General features: G+C 42.1%; 1 protein-coding gene across 2 annotated transcripts in view; it reads right to left on the bottom strand.

Annotated features, from left to right (window-relative positions):
- Positions 1-2,080: 2,080 nt before the first annotated feature.
- IGF2BP2 (insulin like growth factor 2 mRNA binding protein 2) overlaps positions 2,081-21,498 on the bottom strand; it is an 89,804-nt gene continuing 70,386 nt past the window's right edge. Inside the window, exons 11-16 of one of the 2 annotated variants that reach the window (XM_020787385.3) lie at positions 19,333-19,401; positions 11,419-11,535; positions 7,752-7,826; positions 7,164-7,295; positions 6,768-6,881; positions 2,081-3,657 (exon numbers count right to left, since the gene is read on the bottom strand). In XM_020787385.3, the coding sequence (XP_020643044.1) occupies positions 3,562-3,657; positions 6,768-6,881; positions 7,164-7,295; positions 7,752-7,826; positions 11,419-11,535; positions 19,333-19,401 (603 nt within the window). In that variant the 3' untranslated portion in view covers positions 2,081-3,561. The remainder of the gene's footprint in view (positions 3,658-6,767; positions 6,882-7,163; positions 7,296-7,751; positions 7,827-11,418; positions 11,536-19,332; positions 19,402-21,498) is intronic. The other variant, XM_020787386.3, reaches the window with a different exon arrangement.

Here is a 21,498-nt window from a genome sequence, read left to right as displayed (position 1 = left end):
TCTGATTTACATTAATATGACTGGCACTGCTAACAGTTTAGAAAGGTGATATAGATTAAAGTCAATGAATAAGAAAATATATTTTCTTTGGAGCATCATATTAAACAACCTGATATAAATTAATGGCTGAGGGATATCAACTTCAGTATTGTATTCCACAGTATTTGTGTGCCTTTGTTAGAATGAACATCTTGTTTTCTGGTAGGGGAGACACTGTCTGTTCTTGCAAAACTGATAATGGATTGTAGTCTTCAGAACAGAACATCCATAAAAATCTTATATTCCTATTTTTTCATGAATGACTTATGTGTTCATCATATGCTTGTTATCAGTATGGAAAGAGAAACAGGCATTCAATATTTGAAGGAGTGGTATTTGCAGAATGGGAGAAACCTGCAGGGGTTAGGCTATGGGCAGGAGGCTGTGAGGCCTGTGTGGACTGTAGCCCAATGTGGTTTAGGAGGCCTTTCCCTGTGTTTGCAAAACCTTGATAGATGCTGACATTTAAAAAATAAAGAGTAAAACAGGGAAAACTCCATTTTACCTTCTCAGTTCATTTAAAGGATGGATCCTATAGGAAGACTAAGGAGTCATAAATCAGGGGTGAGCAGATGATGTTACACAACTCGCTGCAATCCACTTGTCTGTGTTGGTAGTTGCAGTCCAAAGGCAGCTGGAGAACCAGATTGAAGCTTTTGCCTCCTTCAGGTGGAAGGATAATGTAGATTCTGCATTTCTTGCAGAGTTTTGTGAACAACTTTAGACTGGATTAGTATTATTGCTACAAATGTTGGCTTCTGTTAAATTGAGAAGTGACCTAGGTGCAGTGCATTTCAAAGATACTTTAATAACGCAGCAACAATTTAGAAGAGTCAAATTGGATGAATGTTGCTTTTGTCTCTCTTTCATACATTTGCCATAGAATTTGTTTTGATGCATGTTTAAGGGTGCTGTTGATAAATATATGTAAATATATTTCAGGTTGATCCCAATTTTTCTTAGTAGGTGGGGGATAAAGGTAATTATATTTAGTGAACTGCTTATGTTTAAAATATGCAATGTTTATATAACACTTTATAAAGCACTATGTAATGTATTTCACATACAATTCTCAGTAACCGTGGGAATACTCTTGTCAGGTAAGTCAGCTAAGTCTGTACCTCTGAATCCCCTAAAGTCACAGTGAAGTCATGCTGTAGCTGCAGCCTGGTACATATTTGTCTTGAAAAAGTCCCACTGAAGTCATTGGAACTTACATATGAATAGATGTACATGGGATTACATGGTGAAGTTTACCATCACAGTTCTTCAGATGCAGGCATCTGTAGCTATTGTCTTTAATAGTGTGAGTTAAACATGATGTAAGCATTACTTTTTTGTAAATGAACCAAAGCCTGAAAACTTCACCAATAAGCAGTGGGAGATTTCAGAAGTGGGCCTTTCCATTTACTTCCAGTGGGCATTTCTTGATGTTGGTTGGAGCATCTTCACTTGCAAGAAGCTGCTAGCAGCAGCAGCAGCAGCTCCATGTATGCAAAGTTAACTTTCCTTTAAAACAGAAACGATGGAATTCATGTGTAAAGCACAGTGGCTTGCTGTTAGTTAGCATGGAAACATGTAGCTAGTATACTACAAAATCTGTTAATTCTGAAAGAGATTAGCTTTTTTTGTGAAGTTTTTGTTTTAGCATTTGTTAATCCTATCACACCGAGCCTAAAATATTTGTATAGCATAGTTGCCTAGCTGTCAGCTTCTCTCAGTTTAGTTCCTTTGTTTTAGTTCTAAGCTGCTGTGTTTAAAATCACCTGTATGGGAAACGAAGATGAATAGCATTGGAAATACATGTTCTGCATCAGTAGTTCTAACAGCTATCTCAAAAAATATTGAAATGTCACTATAATGCAAATGACGAATTAAAGTCAATCGGGTACAAAGGATAGCCTTTGTTTCTGTTTCACCCATTGACCTCAGAAGACTGCAGAAGACATACTAGTTAAAGCTGGGGAGGAAGCAGACAAGGAACATACCACCCATTTTCCTACTTTTCATTTGCTGTTAAAGAAAACTGCTGAGGTCAGGCGCTTGTTAGCTGGATATATTTTGTTTTCACAGAACACTGAAGTAGAGAAAACTGGCATTGCAGTCTGTTGGTACAATGGTATGTTCAAGGAAACCGGTATAACATGTTAGCACAGAAAACTTCTACTGGTGTGTGTATCCTGTCAAACTCAGGAGTTCTGCTCCAGTGTCTCTTGCACTTCTATCCTTTATTATTGTTTTCAAGGCCATTGACTCTCATCTAGCAGAAGGATAATACACAATAGTCATCATACAGAATGATGCTTTCTTCCACCTGGCAGCTGTCTTTTGTCTAAATTTATTTCCAACTCATTTTTATTAAAAAAATAAAAAATGCTCCAACTCTCAGTTTTACAAGGCATACAAAATCTCAAAAAGGGACACACAAGAGCAAGGTGCTGAGGTATGAAAACACCTGAGGTAGTTTTTTTTCTTTTTTGAAAAAAAGTTGCAATTTTCATGCCCTGGGCCAACACCCTCTTGTCAATCCCATTTTAAAAACCCACTTCCCAAAGTATTGGTGGCAGCATCCTACATGCAAGGTGTACCAAGTATGTGGTTTTCCTGTTAGCAGGGTGAAAGTTTTTTTCCCTCCCCACTCTCCAGGAAACTTAGATATAACTGAGGCTCGGCATTTGGATAGCAAAGTGGAAGTTGTGGCTGGGTGGTTCTTTTTGTATTTTTTTCCATGATGTGTTTACTTGGAGCACTGCATTGTCTGATGGTACAAAAGGAGAGACTGTATGCAAAAACCAGTTTGAGATCAGTGAAGCGAAGAAAAGATCACATGAGCTGGAGAAAGAAATGCATAGAAATTCCTCTGCTAACAAGACGGTATCCCTTCTGTTGGCACTTACAGGCAATCCAAGATGGCAATGCAGCTGCCATTAGTTTTCCTAAAGCCCTTCTAAATATGGTTCACTTTTGAATCCCGCTTAACTTTTGCTCTGGCAAGCCTAAGTCTCCATCCTATTCTGTTAGAAATCTGTAATGGACTAACTTTTCATCATAGTCTAGAAAAGCCTGCTTTTTCTAAAAAAAATTTTTTTTAATGGTTTTAAAAGAAATTAAAGACTGGAGTTAGTTTAGTTAGCTATATTAATTCTAAAATATATTAATGCTGTCCTGTACAGCAGCCCATGCACTGTGTAAAAATGCTTTCCTAGTATGTACACACATGTACAGAAAAAATCTGAATGGGTTTGTCTTCAAAATTTCTGCCTATGTTAGTCCAACTAAAGGGATAGCGTTGTACTGTTAGACAGACTCCTTGTAGGCTGTGGTGTGAGGAAGGCTGTCCCCTGCTGTCCGAAACCCATCCCTTCCTACTTCCTGGGTTCTTTAAGTCCTCTGCAGAGTCCCAGCCTTTTGCGCAGATTTGGATGTCTCCAGATAGTCTTTGGTTTGCTTTCTGGTCCGGTTATTCTGTCAGGTGTTGGAAGGGCTACATTCATGGTTGTTGATGGCTGGCACCTTGGAGCCTCATTTGCTGCGCTGTGAGGCAGGGGCTCCCTGAGGGTGTTTCTGTTCTTGCTGTTTCACCTGCTGGACGATTTCCCTGATCTTGCGCTGTGCAGTCTATAGGAGAGGAGGTGGGGGAAGACACTTGTTAGTAAAAAGAAATAAGCCAAATACTCTCACCTGTCAATAAAGAGAAACCAACGCAAAGGTCTCTGTCCCAGTAGCTTCTGTTTAGTCACAGGCAACTAGTGTGCATGGAAGCCTGATCACACAGAGCCATCAGGTCAGCTTTGGTGAAACTATTGCAAGCAGTACCTGAATTTGGCACAAACCATCATCCTCTATGAACAAGCATGTTTGGAGGCTATTCCTCTGTACACTTGCAAACATGATGCATAAGTACAACCTCTAAAGGTGGAAGAGATTTTGTTCTTTCTATCAAACACTACATAGTAATCTGCAATAAAGGTAAAGGTTCCCCTTGACAATTTTTGTCCAGTTGTGTTCAACTCTAAGGGGGCGGTGCTCATCTCCGTTTCCAAGCCATAGAGCCAGCATTTCTCCGAAGACAATCTTCCGTGGTCACATGGCCAGTGTGACTTAGACACGGAACGCTGTTACCTTCCCACTGAGGTGGTCCCTATTTATCTACTTGCATTTGCATGCTTTCGAACCGCTAGGTTGGCAGGAGCTGGGACAAGTGACGGGAGCTCACTCCTTCGCGTGGATTCGATCTTACGACTGCTTGGTCTTCTGACCCTGCAGCACAGGCTTCTGCAGTTTAGCCCGCAGCACCACCACGTCCCTATACACTATTCTAAACAGCTTTTCAGCTGCTAATTTCTCATCTGATTTGGAAGTATCTGGAAGTAAATGCCCGCCATCAACCCATCAGTGAAGATCTAGGTTTCTTATCTAGTCCTTTTTCTGTCTCTGAATCTAAGTCTCTTAGATGTATTCTTCAATATATGAGGCTGAATCCAATTCTAGTCCCATTAGACTAGACTCACTGAAATGAACAGATTTTGTCAGCTACGTGATTTCAGCATGTCCACTCTGTGCTGTTCCTTCTGACTTATGGTGACCATATGAATTAATGACCAAAAATACTATTAATTTTGCTTGAGTCTTTGCAGATTAAAGGACATAATTTTGTTGAGTCAAAACCATAACATGTTAGATCTTCCCTTTTTTGCCCCCCTCGGCACCTTTGACTTTTACTAACATTTTTTCCTCACTGAATCTGGTTTCCTCTTGATGTGCCAAAGGTACAGCGACCTCTGATTAGTCATTTTAGTTTCTGGGGAGTTCTGGCTTGCTTTAATCAAGCACCTATTTGTTTTTTGTTTTTTCATAGTCCATGGTATCTGTAAGGCTTTCGTCCAACACCTTATTTCAAATAATTTCATTTTTCTTCATTGTCAGGCTTTCACATTCATGCACAGTAATTGGCAATATTATAGTATCAATGATGTTGAACTTGGTCTCCAGCAACACATTCTTACTTTTAAAGCTCTTTTCCAGTTGGTACTGTTTCCAGTTTAGTTAATGACTGATCCAATGTATAAAATACTTTCGATTTCTTCCTTGTTCACACTGAAGTACTGTATGTAATCCTTCTCTAACCATTTTTCGTCAGCTGTAATCCTGCATTTGTGCTTTCTTAACCCTTCATTGGTAAGCATTCCAGATCATTTCTATTCTCTGCTGTTAATGTGGTATCAACTGCACATTACTTATGTTTATGCTTATTTTAATTCCTCATCTGAATTTGATCCAGTTTTTGATGCCTCCTGATGTATACAATATATAGAAAGATAGAATTTACCCCTGTCTAATACTTTCTTGACTGGAAACCATTCCATTTCTTCAAAACCTGTTCTAATCGTTGCTTCCTGTCCAGAGCCCACGTTACACATCAGGACAATCAGATATTGACTAGTATGGTCGTTGTGGGTTTTTCAGGTTTTTTGGCCGTTGTTCTTCCTGACGTTTTGCCAGTCTCTGTGGCCGGCATCTTCAGAGGACTGGAGTAGGAACTCTGTCCATGCTCTGTTGCTGTTTGTTGGATAGTTGAGTATTTATAGCTGTGGGAACAGCTTTTGTCTTTTTCCCAGGAGATAGGGTGATCAGCGTGTTTTTTGATGTGATAAGGAGGGGGAGATTATCTGTTAGTGATTGATGGGTGTCGTTGTACAAAAAACAACAACACGCTGATCACCCTAACCCCTGAAAAAAGACAGAGCATGGACAGAGTTCCTACTCCTGTCCTCTGAAGATGCTGGCCACAGAGACTGGCGAAACGTCAGTAAGAACAACCTTCAGAACACAGCCAAAGAAGCCGAAAAACCCACAACAACCATCAAATCCCGGCCGTGAAAGCCTTCAAGAATACATTGGCTAGTATCTTGTTCATGCTGGCATAATGTAAAGCCAGCATAAATGTGCTGGGCACTACGTCTGGCAACATGGAAGTGTGTTTTGCAATTGCACAAACAGCTGCATGTCCCCAGCACAACTGATTGCATAATGTGGTGGAAGAAGTGCTTTGGAGATAGCACTTCTACATTGGCACTTTGCCAACTAACATGGGTTATAGCCTTGTATTGCATGCATATAGTTGCACAATAAAGATTTTGACCACCGTAGAACATCTACTTTCTTTTCTTAATGTATAGGATTGAAAAGTTTGATCTATAAAGCCAAATTAATTTTCTTCTGAAATTCTTTAGTATGTCCCAGTACCTACTCTATATTTGCAATATGATCTCCAGTGCCATTTCCTTTTCTTAATCCAGCCTGCTTTTGGACTTTAGGTTTTGGACTTTAAGTTCTTCACACTGGTACAATCCTGATGAAGTAGTGTTTAACCCATCAAAGGTTGTTTATTGTGTGATGATTTTTAGTGGTCTATAAAGGTGTTACCTATTTTTGCAGTTGGATTTTATTTTAGTATGACCACACAGCTACCCTTTACTTCACCTGAACATCTAGTATTTCTTCTTTCCTAGTATTTCTTCTTTCCACATATGCTAAAGTCTTTGTTTTAAAGTCTTCAGCATCAAGCTGTTTGCACAGGGAGTCCTTTCTTTGGGACTGTCTGCTCTAGTTGCGACAGAAGTTGGTTTTAGCCTGCACCAACACATTGCATTACTTTCAGATAACAGCTTAAAAGTGGATTTTTTTATTGTTAACCTCACACTGAATAAGCATGTTAAATACTGTACCTGGCTGGCAAAGAAATGACCAATTATTTTTACGACGACTTCCTCATTTTCATCTGGTGTTTGGTCACGTGGTACAATTACTTCTGCACTGGTTAAGTTCTGTAGTTCATTCACCTACAACAGTAAGTGTATAAGAATGTATTTTTATTCCTACATTTTATTAGATAGTGTTGATTTTTTTTCATTTGAGCATTTCCAAACTACTGCAACTTAATGATATTATCATTACAATTGATACTACCATTACAAAGTACAAAAGCACTCACATGCCTATCCTTTTGAACAAGACAGCAAACCAATATAGCGGAATGAAGACTCCCAATTTGCATTGGGTAAGATACAAGCCAGCTGTTTCTAACTGCTTCCCTTGACCCTGATATGAAATGCCCCACTTACCGTTTTGCCACCTTTCCCTATCACACGACCTGCTGCAGAGGAAGGCACCTTAATATGGGCTTCAAGCTTCACTTCTTCTTTTGGATTGAAAAAGTTCTCTTCCTTCAGTTTCCCAAATATTCGACCTTGGGCCTGTAGCAACAAAGTGATCGGCTGATGAATTCCTACCAGAAATCTAATAGACTCACGTTACCTTCTCAAGGGATAGGTTGTGGTTTCCAAGTGTGGAAGTTAAAGCTCCATGCCTCTCAGCATATTCGTGGTTACAGCAATATAAGGAACAGGAGTTGAAAATAGAGAAATACTTGAATGGTAGGGAGGATGCTGAATGGAGACCCATCAACCTGAATGTTCTGTAAACTCTGTATATATTGTGGAAGTTACTTTGGCACTGTTAGGTAAAACTACATAGGTTGTGCAAGCCCCCCACTACCTATATTTTTGGAGTCAGCAAGACTTAACAATTCTGGGCATGGAGGAGTAGGCCATGTTCTTTCTCTTGGTCAGCTATACTACTCTCATGTAACCAGTGGTGAGTGTACACAATGTAATCTTGCAAGTCAGGATATATGCCTGCTATGTACTGACCTTGAATTGCGCTTCTGGAGGCCCAGTGATAATGACCATTCTCTCACTGGCATCTGGACTCTCAGCTGGTGCAATCTGTAAACCACAAAGAACATAGTGCAGTAAATCCCTCTGCCTGATAATGTCCCTTTTCCCTCTATTTTTATTTATTTATTTATTTATTAGATTTTTACCCCGCTCCTCTAGACAATGTCTACTCGGGGCAGCTTACATAGATAAAACAGGGCAATATGACATATATAAAATCATAAAAAATTACAATTATAACAATTAATTCGCAGAAAACATTACCAAGATGGCATGACACGATGCCCCACACCCCCTGATGACCCCACCCAGAGGCCTCATGTAGATGTTAAACAGCATTGGAGAGATGATCGACCCCTGCGGGACCCCACAATTAAGGCTCCACGGGGCCGAGACACTCTCTCCAAGCTGTACTCTCAGACGGTCCTCCAAGAAGGAACGGAGCCAAGCAAGCGCTAGGCCACCTATTCCTAACTCAGAGAGCCTCCCCAGGAGGATACCGTGGTCGATGGTATCAAAGGCCGCTGAGATATCAAGGAGGACCAACAAGGACATATTGCCCCCATCGGCCTTCCTCAACAGGTCATCCATCAGTGCGACCAGTGCCGTTTCTGTGCCATACCGCGGCCTGAAGCCCGACTGGAATGGGTCCAGAGCGTTGGTTTCGTCCAAAAGCACCTGAAGCTGATCTGCCAGCACCCTCTCGACCACTTTGCTGAAGAAGGAAACATTGGCAATGGGCCTATAATTTCCAATGTCGTCCGCCGCCAAATTTGGTTTCTTCCTAATGGGCCTAATGAGTGTCTCCTTGAGGGCAAGGGGGACCTTGCCCTCCTGAAGAGACCCATTAATTGCTGTGGCGGCCCATTCAGCTGTTACAGGCCTGGTTGCTTTGATTAGCCAGGCCGGGCAAGGGTCGAGAGAAGAGGTGGAGGCCTGACAGCGATCAAGCGCCTTGTCCGCCAAATCTGGTATCACAGGCTGAAAGGAGCCGAGAATTACTGGGCAAGGCGGAGCACTGGACATCTCTGCTTGATCCATTGTATTTAAAAAAGGAGAAAGGTCACAGCGGATGGCCTCCACTTTAGATTTAAAAAATGCTGCAAACTGGTCAGGTGAGATGCTAGTGGGAGGCCCTTCAACCAGACCAATTCCAGATAGATCGCGAACTATATGGAAAAGTTCCGCCTGCTGATTAAAAGCTTCGTTTATCCGGTCAGCGAAGTGAGATCGTCTAGCAGCCTTTACCTTGGCCAGGTAACGGTTAGCTGCGATCCTGACAGCTAACTTATTATAACCTGTCGGTTCCCTTCTCCTTTCTCTATTAATGCCCCAAGGTTCTGCATCAAGCCTAAATTATGGAATTCAGTTAAAAATCTGCCAGAAGATGTAATGTATTATTTCGGTCTACCCAATATCAGAGTTTGGGAAAGTTACTTTCTTGAGTGACAATTGCCAGCACACCTACACACCCAGCTACTGTCTATGCTTGCTGAAGGATTCTGGAAGCTGTAACTGAAAAAGAAAACTACCATATTTTTCTGTTTATACGATGAGCCGATGTGTAAGACAACCCACCCCCTTTTCTAACCCCAAATTTGAAATTTGATCCCTGCTTTCCCCTTTCTTTTGCTAAGCCATGGGGCTTAGCAAAAGGAAGGGAAAAGTAGGGATCAAAGGGCTGTACGATCACTGAGCCCACAACCAGTGGCGGAGGCAGCAGCAGGAGGCGGAGGCGGAGACAAAGAAGCAGCTGTGCTTGGCCACCTCTCCCTGCTGCCCATTGACTGCTGCCACCACTGCCTGATTGCAAGGAGACGATTGCTGGAGGGGGCAATCAGGCAATGGCAGCGGCAGTCAATGGGCAACCACGAGAGGTGGCCGAGCCTGGCTGCTTCTTTGCCTCAGTCCCTGCCTCCTGCTGCCACCTTCCATGTATTAAAAAAAAACCCTCAATTTTTTCTCTAATCATTTTTGGGAAAAGTGTCATTTTATACACGGAAAAATACAGTAACTTTTCCAAGCTTTGTTTAATACTTAAAGATTGTTACCCTGCTCCTTAGTGTTGTTGTATGCTGGCCGAAACATTCCCTTCCGATTCTTTTTCCACAGTATCTAGCTCAAAAGCCAATTGCTACAGCAATTTTTTTCTGGATTTGATTTGTATGGTTCCATTATGGAGGGAATTTTGCTGTTGCTATTTCTGTTACTGAAACACTACTTTTCATTCTCAGTATGCAGCATGTATTTCTCCCTTACTGCTGGGCAAGTATTTCAGTAACATGCTGCAGAATGCATTCTTTAAAATGGCAAGAGTCCATTTCAAATGAAGATAACCTGCCATGAGACCTATGTACATCCCACCCCCTGCTCCTGACTGAGCATTTTGTGTCCCTGTTGGTGTACTGTATAAGCTTGGGTGTGGAAACCTCCAAGACAACATAGGAAATCCACTGGCCATACTGGCTGACTCTGATGGGAATTGGTCCGGGATTATGGCTGTTGTATCCCAACATCATCTATATGGTGACAGAGTGAAACAGAAGTTTTTGGCACCACAAAAATCCCTGAAGTGATTTAAACTAATCTAGATATGCTTCTGGAGGCCAGGTCTAGGCATTAATAGCTAAAGGAATGTTTCCTGTGTTCTAGTACTTTGAAGAAGGCTTGCCATAACCCCCTCCAAAAACAAAACAAAAAAACAACAACCCCAAAGCATACATAGGACAGCATCCCACTACAGGCTAGTGCAAATAATACAATCCGTTAGCTTCAACTATATTTTGAGTGTGTTAGAGGCTATCTAAATATATACCATGGGTCCTAATTCATGAATCATACACTGACATCTCTAATTGGCCAAAGGTAACCAAACCTTACTACAGTAATGTCATGCATAGTTTTTCAGACCCCTTCATCAGCAATTGAAGTAACTCAAATCACCTTCCTTAATGAGTCATTTCCCAAATATATCAGCTGTCCTGTGTACACAGCCAGCTGTCTTTTCTAAACCAGCTCTGTCATTTTGAAGGTTAGGAGAATTGATTGCTGGCTCCTAAGAAGGTGTCTTCAGCTAAAGTCTGCAGCTATTCCACCCACACCCCATGGCCCTTATCTAACAATGCATTTTGGTTTACAAGTGTACAAAGCAGCTAGTAGTAATTGATGCTAATGGTTTGGTCTGGTTTTTCAGGAAGTGTGGAATACAAATGCAGTTCCAAAAAAAATGAATGAAGAGATGGTGGAATATTTAAAGTCAGCTTGTGTTGCAGGAAGATAGAAGTGAACAAGAGCAATCAACTGACAGTTTCACGCCTGAGTGGGGACTTGAATCTTATCTTTCAATTTCTACCCATTACACCACAATGGCCCTCATATTAGTCATGGGTTTCACATATTTGAGCTGGAGATGACCAGAATTCTGTAGCATTTGATTGCTCTGGTAGAAAATATGAGATTAGGGTGAGAGCACAGGAAGAGGCGATAAAACAGGGCTGGGGAGCCTGTGGCCTTCTAATGTTGATGGCCTGCTCTCATGACCCCTCACTAGCTATCTTGAATTATGACTGCTACAGTCCAACATCATTACAGTAGCAACTATAAACCCTGCAATAAAAGAGGTTTGGTGGAGAAGTCTTACCTTGATTGAGGCACCTGCAAATCTTGCCAGCTGTTTGATGTGTTGACCCTTCTTTCCAATAATGGCACCCACTGCCTGAGTTGGGATGAAAAGATGGACCACTTCTTGCTCTGGCAACTGCAAAGGGCAAAGAGACACAAAATATATGCTGGAGGAAGAAATGAGATTATCTCAGCTGTATGGGCTTTGCATCCCAAGGTGTGCTGTCTTTTATACAGCTGTTTTGCATGCAGCAGTAGTAGGGCACAGGAGCAAGCAAGCAAGCACTGGCTCTCCGTGGCAAGTGGCAAAGAAAGCCACACTAGCAAGGAAAAGGCGGACACTGTTACGGTGCTTGAAAGGATCTAAGAAGCCAGTGCTCTAGCTCACCCTGAAGGAAATGTCATGCACGGGTAGGAAGTTGTGTGTGTATAGGGAAAGAAAACCTGGAATAATACTGCTGCTTTGTTCTTCTACACTCATATAAATTCTCCATTAGCACCACAAGAACTCAGAATCATACTTGAAAAGCATGTAAAACATTCCTAAACTGCAACTTTCACAGACTTTATATCCACAATCCAAAACTTGGAGAAGTCACTTTTTAGGCCACTACTCAGAATCCAGCATGGTTACTGTACGAGTTATTGTCCAAAAATATTTTGTTCAAGTTTTAAAATACTTTATACTGATTAAAATCTCTAACTCAAAACAGGCTCTTCCTATTTACTATTTAATTATGAATAGAACAGAGTTATCAGCATTCCACTAAAGTGTAACAAATCTATACATATAACTAAGTCCTTGAACTACTCAGAACAACACAATGACCCCTCTTCTGGGAACTTACTCCAACAAACTTTTATAATGATCTTCACAATTTGTCCCTTCATTTTACCTACTTCTAAATTCTACACTAGCTGAATAAATAGATGGAAGGCATTTAAAATTCATTATAGACTGTTAAATAAACCATAACTACTATTATATGTAGTTGATGCAAAATACACACTTTCCTGTAACAGTTAATATGCTAATCATTATGCAGAAACAATGGCACAAGGTTAACAAAAGGTTTTCTTGAGGAGATAGATTTCAGCAAGGTAGGATCCAGAGGATACATAATTCATCATCTCTGCCTCAGCAGTTGTGAGAATAGACAGAGGAAGTTGCAGGAAGAAAGCACTGAACACAAAAGCTCTCTATTAAAGATGGAAATATGATTTAATGGCACAATGTATTTCCCTCACTCATTTTTTTAAATATTTGCTTTGCTATCTATGCTAAACATAACTCTAGCCATTGCCCATACATCTTCTGTAAACCAAGGGGCGTTATGGGCTCCATGGCAGCACAGCAGGTGCTTGGGAATGGTTCTATCAATAGCCCTTTGTATCTCACTATTGCCTAATGAGGCCAAGATCTTGATTGAATTGCCAGCCTTATCATCCAGAAAATCCCCCAATGCATTCAGGAATGTTTTGAAATTCCATGCATTTCAAGGGACACATATCTTGATTTGTGCCCCACAGAAAAGAGAGGTTACTTACCTGTAATTCTAGTTCTTCGAGTGATCATCTGTGAATTCACACTATAGGGTTTAATCTACGCTTGCACAGAGGTTTCCGGAATATTCTAGAGCTTTATGACGCGTTCGCCAGGACTGCCCCCCCCCTCAGTGCACGTGGTCCTGGTGACTGCCTCAGTTCCCAAACAGCCCGCCACTGTATCAAAAGCAACAGACGACGGACAGAGGGGAGGACGGGCAGGAAGTGTGAATTCACAGATGATCACTCGAAGAACCAGTTACAGGTAAGCAACCTCAGGAAGTGTGAATTCACAGATGATCACTTGAAGAACCAGTTACAGGTAAGCAACCTCTCTTTCTTCTTTGTGGTCTCTGTCAATGCACACTATACGGTGATTAATAAGCTTACCTATCCGGAGGAGGGATGTCACAGAAGAATAGATGACAGAACCGCTCGTCCAAAGGCCACATCCGACTTTGCTCTGATATCCAGATGGTAATGAGAGGCAAAGGTCGATAGTGTCGACCAGGTGGCATCCCTGCAGATATCAGGAATACGGACACCTCTCAGGAAAGCTGTGAAGGCAGCTACAGCCCTACTAGAATAAGCCTTAATGCCAGCAGGCAGAGGATTTTGGGCAAGTTCGTATGCAAGATGTATAGTTGCAATGATCCATTGAGAGGGACTGAGAAGAAATATGAGTTCCCTTGTGTGGTAAATGAGGGGAAACAAAAAGCCTCTTAAGACTTGCGAAAAGAAGCAGTCCGAGAAACATAAAAGGCCAAAGCTCATCTGATGTCCAAGAGATGGATGGAACGTTCCACATCAGTAGACAATGAAGGAAAGAAGGTAAGTAAAACAATGGGTTGTTTAAGGTGAGACTCAGAGACTACCTTTGGGAGGAAGGAGACATCAGGATAAAGTGTAACTTTGTCAGGGTGAAATGGGGAATCAACTTGAAGAGCAGCAAGCTCAGAGGCGCTGCGGGCCGAGGTGATAGCAACTAGGAAAAGGGTCTTAAAGGAGAGAAGATGTTCTGATGTCATGGCGAGGGGCTCGAAGGGTAGATGTATGAGACATCAGAGGACAGTATGTAGTGACCATTGCGGTGGAAGAGTGGGTCCAGAAGGTTGCATGTAAGAGACCCTTCTGAGGAATTGCTTCAGCATTGGGCGACAGAAGAGCATGGCAGCATCGGAGTCCTTTGGCTGGTGGGCTACAATAACGGATATATAAACCCTGAGAGTAGATAAGGAGAGATGTCAATTAAAAAGGTGAGAAAGGATTTGAAGAAGCACCTGAAGAGTTGTTGGAATAGTTGGGAGTTTGTGCTGAGCTGCAAACTTCTGAAAGGCGGCCCATTTATAGGTATAAAGCTGCATGGTAGTGGGCTTTCTAGCATTAGCTAGAATAGTAGTGAATTCTCCATGCTGTGAGGTGTAGATTGGAAAGGCTGGGGTGAAAGGTCTGGCCTTGGTGCTGGGTGAGCAGGTGAGGCATGGGGGGGAGGAAGGCAGATGAAGTCCCTGGAGATTGAGCAGAGCAGTGAACCAGGGTTGTCTGGGCTACCACCGGGCGATGAGAATCACATTTGAGAGCTCTTGATGGAGTCTGATGATGGTACTGAGGAGGAGATATCATTGGGGTCTGTAGTATGGTTGTGTGTTGTATGAGTATGCTGTTTTTCTCATTTTTTGGAGGTTGTCCAAAATCTCATCAGTTTCATTATCAAAGAGGCCAACACCATCAAAGGGTAGGGTAGGTCCTCAATGCACATGTGGGAATCATCAGAAATATGGGCTGAACGAAGCCAAGCGTTTCTTCGGAGGGTGATAGCTATAGCCATGAGTTTGGATGCAGCCTCAATAACATGCTGTGTGGTGATACACTCTTGGCATGCTAGAGCCATAACTTCTTGATGAAAAGCAAGGCCACGGGATTTGTATTCAGCAGGTGCTGACTGAAGTGATGGAAGCCCCTATGGCTGCCAAATAATTTGTTGCACAGAGTGAAGAAAGTGAGGGAGTAGACCCTGTTGCCAATAATATTGAGCTTCTTGCCTTCCTTGTTGTTAGGTGTTGCATTAGACCAGTTTTGTGCTCTGTTTTGAGTGGCATCTACTATCACTGAATTTGGAGGTGGTTGTTTGGAGAGGAATGCTGTATTATCTCCATGTGTTTTGTATAAATTTTCCTCTCTTCCAGAGATTTATGGTATGGAAGATAGTTTGGACCATGACTGTTTTATCAATTTTAGAAGAGATGGGATGAATCCCATACGAAGTGGAGGAATTTAGTCTTCATTAATGTCTTCATAGACCTTATCCAATTCGGACTGGACTGGAAGTTGTACATCGAAGTCCATAGCCTTAGCTATGTGGAGCACCAGCTAAGAGTAGGAGGAATAATCTTCTAATGGGGATGGAGGGTTGGTATCAGCCATGCCAGAGTTGGGTGTTGTTAAGTTAGGAGGGGACTCCTGTCGTGGTAGGGAGTCTGAAGTGTCAGAATTGGATGATGTCAGAGAGGGAGGTTGGTATGGAAAGACCAAGATATCCTGCCACCCACCCCACCCTCACCCTGGCAAAGCGATGTTTTCAAAAGATTCCCGGGGCTTGTTCAGCAGTGGAAAAGCACCCAGGAGGCTTCTGAAAGCTGCACTTTGCCTGCGGGAGTGTGTGTGGGGGGTGGCAGGCCTGCTCCAGAGGTAAGAGCGGAGCCTTTGAAGTCGTAGTTTTAAGGTGGGTTTTGTAAGCTTTTTACACACGGGACAGGGGTGTGTTTGATGTTGTTCCCCGAGACAAAAAAGGCAATGGTCATGTCCATCGGTAAGCGGGATCGCATTCATGCAGAGCACACACCACTTGAAGGGCCCAGGAAGGGCCATAAAAGGTTGAGGAAAGAGAATGGATAAAGGTGGTGGTGGTGGAAATACTGCAGGAAGACTGAAAAACGAGTAAACTGAAAGGGGAAAACAGGTAACTCACAGGGGGAGAACGTCCAAAGAAAGATGATTGAAAAATAAAGGACCTTAATGATCAATAATCTCAACAATAGTACGATTGCTCTAACGTTCTGAAATAGGTCCAATCTAAGCAGCAGCAAAAAGGAACTGAGGGGACTTCTAGCGGGTGGAGTATGCGCTCCATGGGGGAAACATCCTACTAATCACGTCTTTAAGCTCTAGAAACCTCCAAGAGGTCCTGCACAGGTGCAGAACAACCCAATTGTGCGCATTCACAGAGGCCACAAAGAAGAATAGAATAATGGAGTTGGAAGAGGCCTATAAGGCTACTGAGTCCAACCCTCTGCTTGATGCAGGAATCCAAATCAAAGTATACCTGAGAAATGGTTTCTTGAACATTGCTAATGTTGATGCATTCACCACCTTCTGAAGTAACTGGCTCCATTGTTGTACTGCTCTAACAGTTGGGAAGTTTTCCTGATATTCAACCAAACTCTGGTTTCCTGTATTGTCAGCCCATGGTTATGTGTCTTGCCCCCTGGAATGACTGAGAACCATCCTGACTCTCCTCTTCATGACAATCTTTCACTTATCATGTCTCCCCTCAGTCTTATTTTCTCAAGGCTAAACATGCCCAGTTCTTTCAGTCTTTCCTCAAAGATTTGGTTTCCTGATTATCCTTGTTGCCTTCCTCTGAACCTTCTCCAGTTTGTTGACATACTTCTTAAAGTACAGTGTCTAGAACTGAACATAACACTCAAGATGAAGCATAACTAATGCGAAACAGAGGGGCAACTAGTACTTCACAGGATTTAGAGCCTATACTTCTGTTAATGCAGCCTAAAACAGCACTGGCCCTTTTTGCGGCTGCACTGTACTTTTGATGCACATTCAGCTTGTAATCTATAAGAATTCCAAGATCCTTCCCACATGTAGTATTGCTGAACCAAGTATCTTGCATCTTGTAACAGTGCATTTGATTGTGTTTTCCTAGGTGTAGGACTTTGCATGTGTCCCTGTTAAAGTTCTTTCTGTTGTTTTCAGCCTAGTGCTTGACCCCATCAAGATGTTTTTGAATTTTGCTTCTGTCTCCCAGAGTGTTAGCTATTCCGTTCTATTTTGTGTCATCCATTAATCTGATAATTTATGGTAATATTTATAATAAGCATTCCCTGCACCTCCTCATCCAAGTCATTAATAAAAATATTGAAGAGGACTGGTTAAAGGATAGAGCATAGGTTCCCAAAGTGGTCTATCTGGACTCCCAGGGGTCAATTTTGACTTACAGGGGGTCCACGTCAGAGAGATCAAAAATTGGGGGTGCACGAGATGTAAACGGGGGTCTACATGAGCAGATCCCACTAGGCACATCATAATAAATATTTAGGCGATCCGTAATTACACCAAACACAGATTCTCTGTACATAATATTTCATAATATTATTTAATTAGGTACTATGTACTATCTGTATTGTGGTGTGCTACATTCATGTGTAAGTTCGTAAAATTATTGGTAAAATTTTAGGGTAAATGTTGGTGTGTTGTAAATGGGATTGACAACATTTTGTCATTTCTCATTACTGAGCTATATGAGCACACACATCGCACACATACGTACTTGTTTAGACTTGTATCAAAACTTTGCATGGACTTGTTTGATTCATAATTGATAAATAGGAGTGTTAGAGATGTTCAGTTGCTTTCTGAGTTTTGAGAAGATAAGTGGCTTAAAAATACATTCAAAAATATAGATAGAAAATAGGTAAAAGTCAAGTAAATCAAAATCATCTTCTTTAGGAGAGCCTAAGAAAAGTTAAGTACAAAATGTTATACATATTTTGTAGTCGTTAAGATTGCATAGGGGGTCTACGGAAAACAAATAAGTCGGCAAATGGTGTACGGGGCAAAAAAGTTTGGGAACCTATGGGATAGAGCCTTGTGGTACTCCACTTGTTACCTCTTACCAATTTCAAAGTGAGCCATTGACAAGTACTCTCTGAGTGTGATTCTGTAACCAACAGTGTACCCACCTGATAGTTCTATCTAGCCAAATTCAATCAGTCTGCCAATCACAATATCATGGGGCACTTTGTAAAGAGCTTCGCTGAAGTCAAATTATATTACATCAAGAGCATTCCCACCATCCCACCATGGATGGAAGGTCTGCTGCATTAAATACAACTCCAGAAGTAACTTTTCTGACTATTAACAATAGAGCTGCTGAGATTACTCTGATCTCTTCCCGTCCCCTGGGATTAACCCAAGCATGTGTAAAGCCATAATATGTAGCAGATCAGTTGCAAGGTGTGGAAGTGCAGCAGGGGAATATAGCTGCATTACTTGCAAGTGCTTTATCAGTTTTAAGGCGAAGCTTCTAAAATTGCATGCAGTGCAGCCAAGAAAGTGTACGTGCTCTCAGAAAACAGAATTAGGACAAGGATGTTGTTTAGCAGGGCATTTATCTAGTCTCCACTCCCTCCACAAACCCATTAGTTCACCAAGATGCTAATCTCCCACTTGAGCACTTCCTAATTCCTCCCTCTGATCGCTGCTATGGAAGCAACTTCCCACTAACTCAACTCACACTCTCACTGTGGATGATTTCATAGGATCATGTCTCAACCCCATGCTTGTATCCCCAATTACAGAGACATAAAAAGGGTGGCATTCCCATGTCTCCCTGATGTGATTACTGTCTCTCCCCTCTATAGCCTCAGCACCCAGAAAAAGATGATGGTTATATGATGGGAGGAACAGATAAGTCCCAGATATTACTGCAGGAACTACCCTGATCTTGATTCAATGGGTAATCAGCAGCTACTGTGAGAATAGAGCCCAGGCCTAACAAAGCCTTTCTCCAATCCTGGGAACCCAGCAACTAGCACTCTTTCTTGGTAGATCTGCCATCCTAGCTGGCACTGCAGGGAGGAGAAATGCAATAACCGGGGATCCAAAATAGAGCACAGATCCTGGGGAAAATTAAGTTTTTGGATTACAGCTGGTAGTATATCCCTAACAGCTTGGCCAGTGGCCATGGGTGGCAGGAAGAATATTGGGAAGTAAGATCCCCCAAAAGGAATTTTTCCAAGCTGGTCTAGATTGTGAACTACCTGTAGTACCTAACAGGCCACAGGGTGCCATAGTCTGTGAGGTACTTTAACAATACATTGTTAAGTGAAGCAAGTGAAGGAGTAAGACAGAGTAACAACAATCAAGCTTCCCAAGACAGCAGGAGAAAAAGCAGGGCAGAAAAGATGCTCCGTGGTGACTTTACCCAATGTGGGGCAGAAGTGGAGATGCATAGAAAAATGGCTCCAGAACCAGATCACCCAGTCCTTAATTCATAAAGGGTGCATAGAAGCCTCCAAAGAGACAGGCAAGTGTGCTGCAAGCAGGGTGTGTGGACGACCAGCATCCAGAAAGAACTGGGCAATGCACTTACGGAGTGCTGATGAGGGTATGCGCCAGTGGGCGAGGCTCCATAGAGGCCCGAGAGGTATGTCGCTTGGCTCTACGTCAGGAAACAAAACCACAGTCAACAGACAGGCCAGAAGCAAGTGGCTGCCTATCTTAGGTGTCTCTATCCATGTGTGTGTCTACAACTAAATATTTCTATGCAGCCAGAATGCCTGGAAGATACTCCCAGTGCCATAGGTCAAAGGTGTTCCTTTTCTGGACTACTTCTCCCAGAATCCCACATGCTGGCTGGGGCATTCTGGGAAGTATAGTCCCCAAAATAAGATTTCCACATTATACTCAATGCTGACTTCCCAGAACTCTTGCCACTAAGCATGTTCATTTTGAAGATGGGAGAAGGTTTATAGAGATCAACATTACTTGGATTCTCTCATCAGCTGATTACTCAGCTCTTGACACTCTCCTGTGAAAAGGTTGAGCTTCTCTCCACAGATAAATACAGTGCTGCGCCGACGTACGACAATATAGCTCTTGAATTACTGAACATATCCGTGTGGTAACAGCCTCGGACAAAAAAAAGGGGGAGCCACTGAGAAACAGTAGGGAGACCTCTCAGTCTGCTCACGGAGATCCCAAATACAAGCCAATCTTTAAAAAGCAAGATGTAAAGGGGCAAAAAAGCAACAACCCAAAACAAACAAAACCTCTGCCCAACGCAGGACAGAGCATACTCGGTGGCCAGAGAACACCGGACGCTACTTTGAAAAATTAAAACTGTGTGTAGGGAAGAGGAGGAATGGCTTAGGAGATTAGAATACAATCCAACTGCAGATTCCAATTGTTTGGAATCAAACATGTGTAGTCAAGTGACTCTCCATTTGGAAGCAAAATGGGGCCACCTCAAAATGAGATGGAGTTGGTGTTTTTACATACTCAAGGATGCCTACACTTCACACATAGCTCAGCACAAATCAAAGACAGCCAGGAAAGGGCTGTGAGCTTCCAAATGGTACAAAACATTAAGGAATTAGGGAGGAGCTAAAAGAGAAGAGGAAATTAACCTTCTATCAGCAGACAATGGACAAGGGGGACTGAACTGAGGGGAAAATATACAATCAGATTAGAAAAGGTTGTTGCTGGGGGAGTAAGATGGGAGCAACCTTTCCAATCTTGGTATTGACTGGGGATTATGGGAGCTGTAGTTAGAGATATCAGGAGGATAGCAGGGTGGGGAAGGCTGTTCAAGAGAGAGGCATAGACAAAATATAAGTCCATATGTACTGGTAGGTCCCTAGGTGAATCACAGTACAGTATATTGGCAATGATTCCTAAGTCAACAGTTCAACAGTAGCAACAAAATAACTTTTCCTTCTTCTTGCAAGAAAATTTGGGTAAGAGTGGATTTTTAGGTGGAAGCAACATGGCTTCCATTTAGTTCCAGCCTCTGCTTACTTTCAGCTTTGTGCAGACTGTGGCATCTGGTGAATCTTCGTACAGAAGTGCAAGAAAAAGGAGCTCTCCTTGGCCACAGGTGAGAAATTTGTTAGGTCTGTTTTTCACTGCAAGGTAACCCATCTGACATTTCCCAAATCAAGAACAAACGCAGTTGGCAGATGGAAATCCGTATCTTTCCAGGACTGTACATCATTTGTAAACTCAACACACTCACAAACATATTCAAAACTACAGGCATATTCCAAATAAGTATATGTGGAAAAAATCCATGGAAATAGGTGAATATATTTCAAAAAATGTGCACAAACAGCACTTTATCAATGGATACATGTGTGAAAAAAATACATACATTTGAAAAATGGATGCATTGTGGGAAATGCAAAATAATATATTAATTTCTCTGTATTTTTTTTTTTTTAGGTGGAGGAGAGAAACTCACAGCTAATGCAGAGACAGGACGAATTGAACTGGCAGATTTAGAATGAGATACTCAATGGGACTGATGAGGTGTTTGCCAATCCCAACAGTTCCTTCAGCTTTGGTGAAAACAAATAACAATGCATAATCCACTACATGAATTCATTGCCATAGGATCTTGTGACAGCCACATTCTGTCTCTGATTATTGACTCATTCAAGAAGGATAGGCTACCTGTTCAATTACCCATGATGGCTAAGAATGAACTTCCATCATCACAGGCTTCTGAAGAGCAAATGGTGGGAACAAATGGCATGTG

The sequence above is a fragment of the Pogona vitticeps genome, chromosome 3 (genome assembly GCF_051106095.1).
Source record: "Pogona vitticeps strain Pit_001003342236 chromosome 3, PviZW2.1, whole genome shotgun sequence".
NCBI classification, from domain to species: domain Eukaryota; kingdom Metazoa; phylum Chordata; class Lepidosauria; order Squamata; family Agamidae; genus Pogona; species Pogona vitticeps.
The sequence above is the reverse complement of the archived record's forward strand: the minus strand, read 5'-3'. Positions and strand labels throughout refer to the sequence as shown.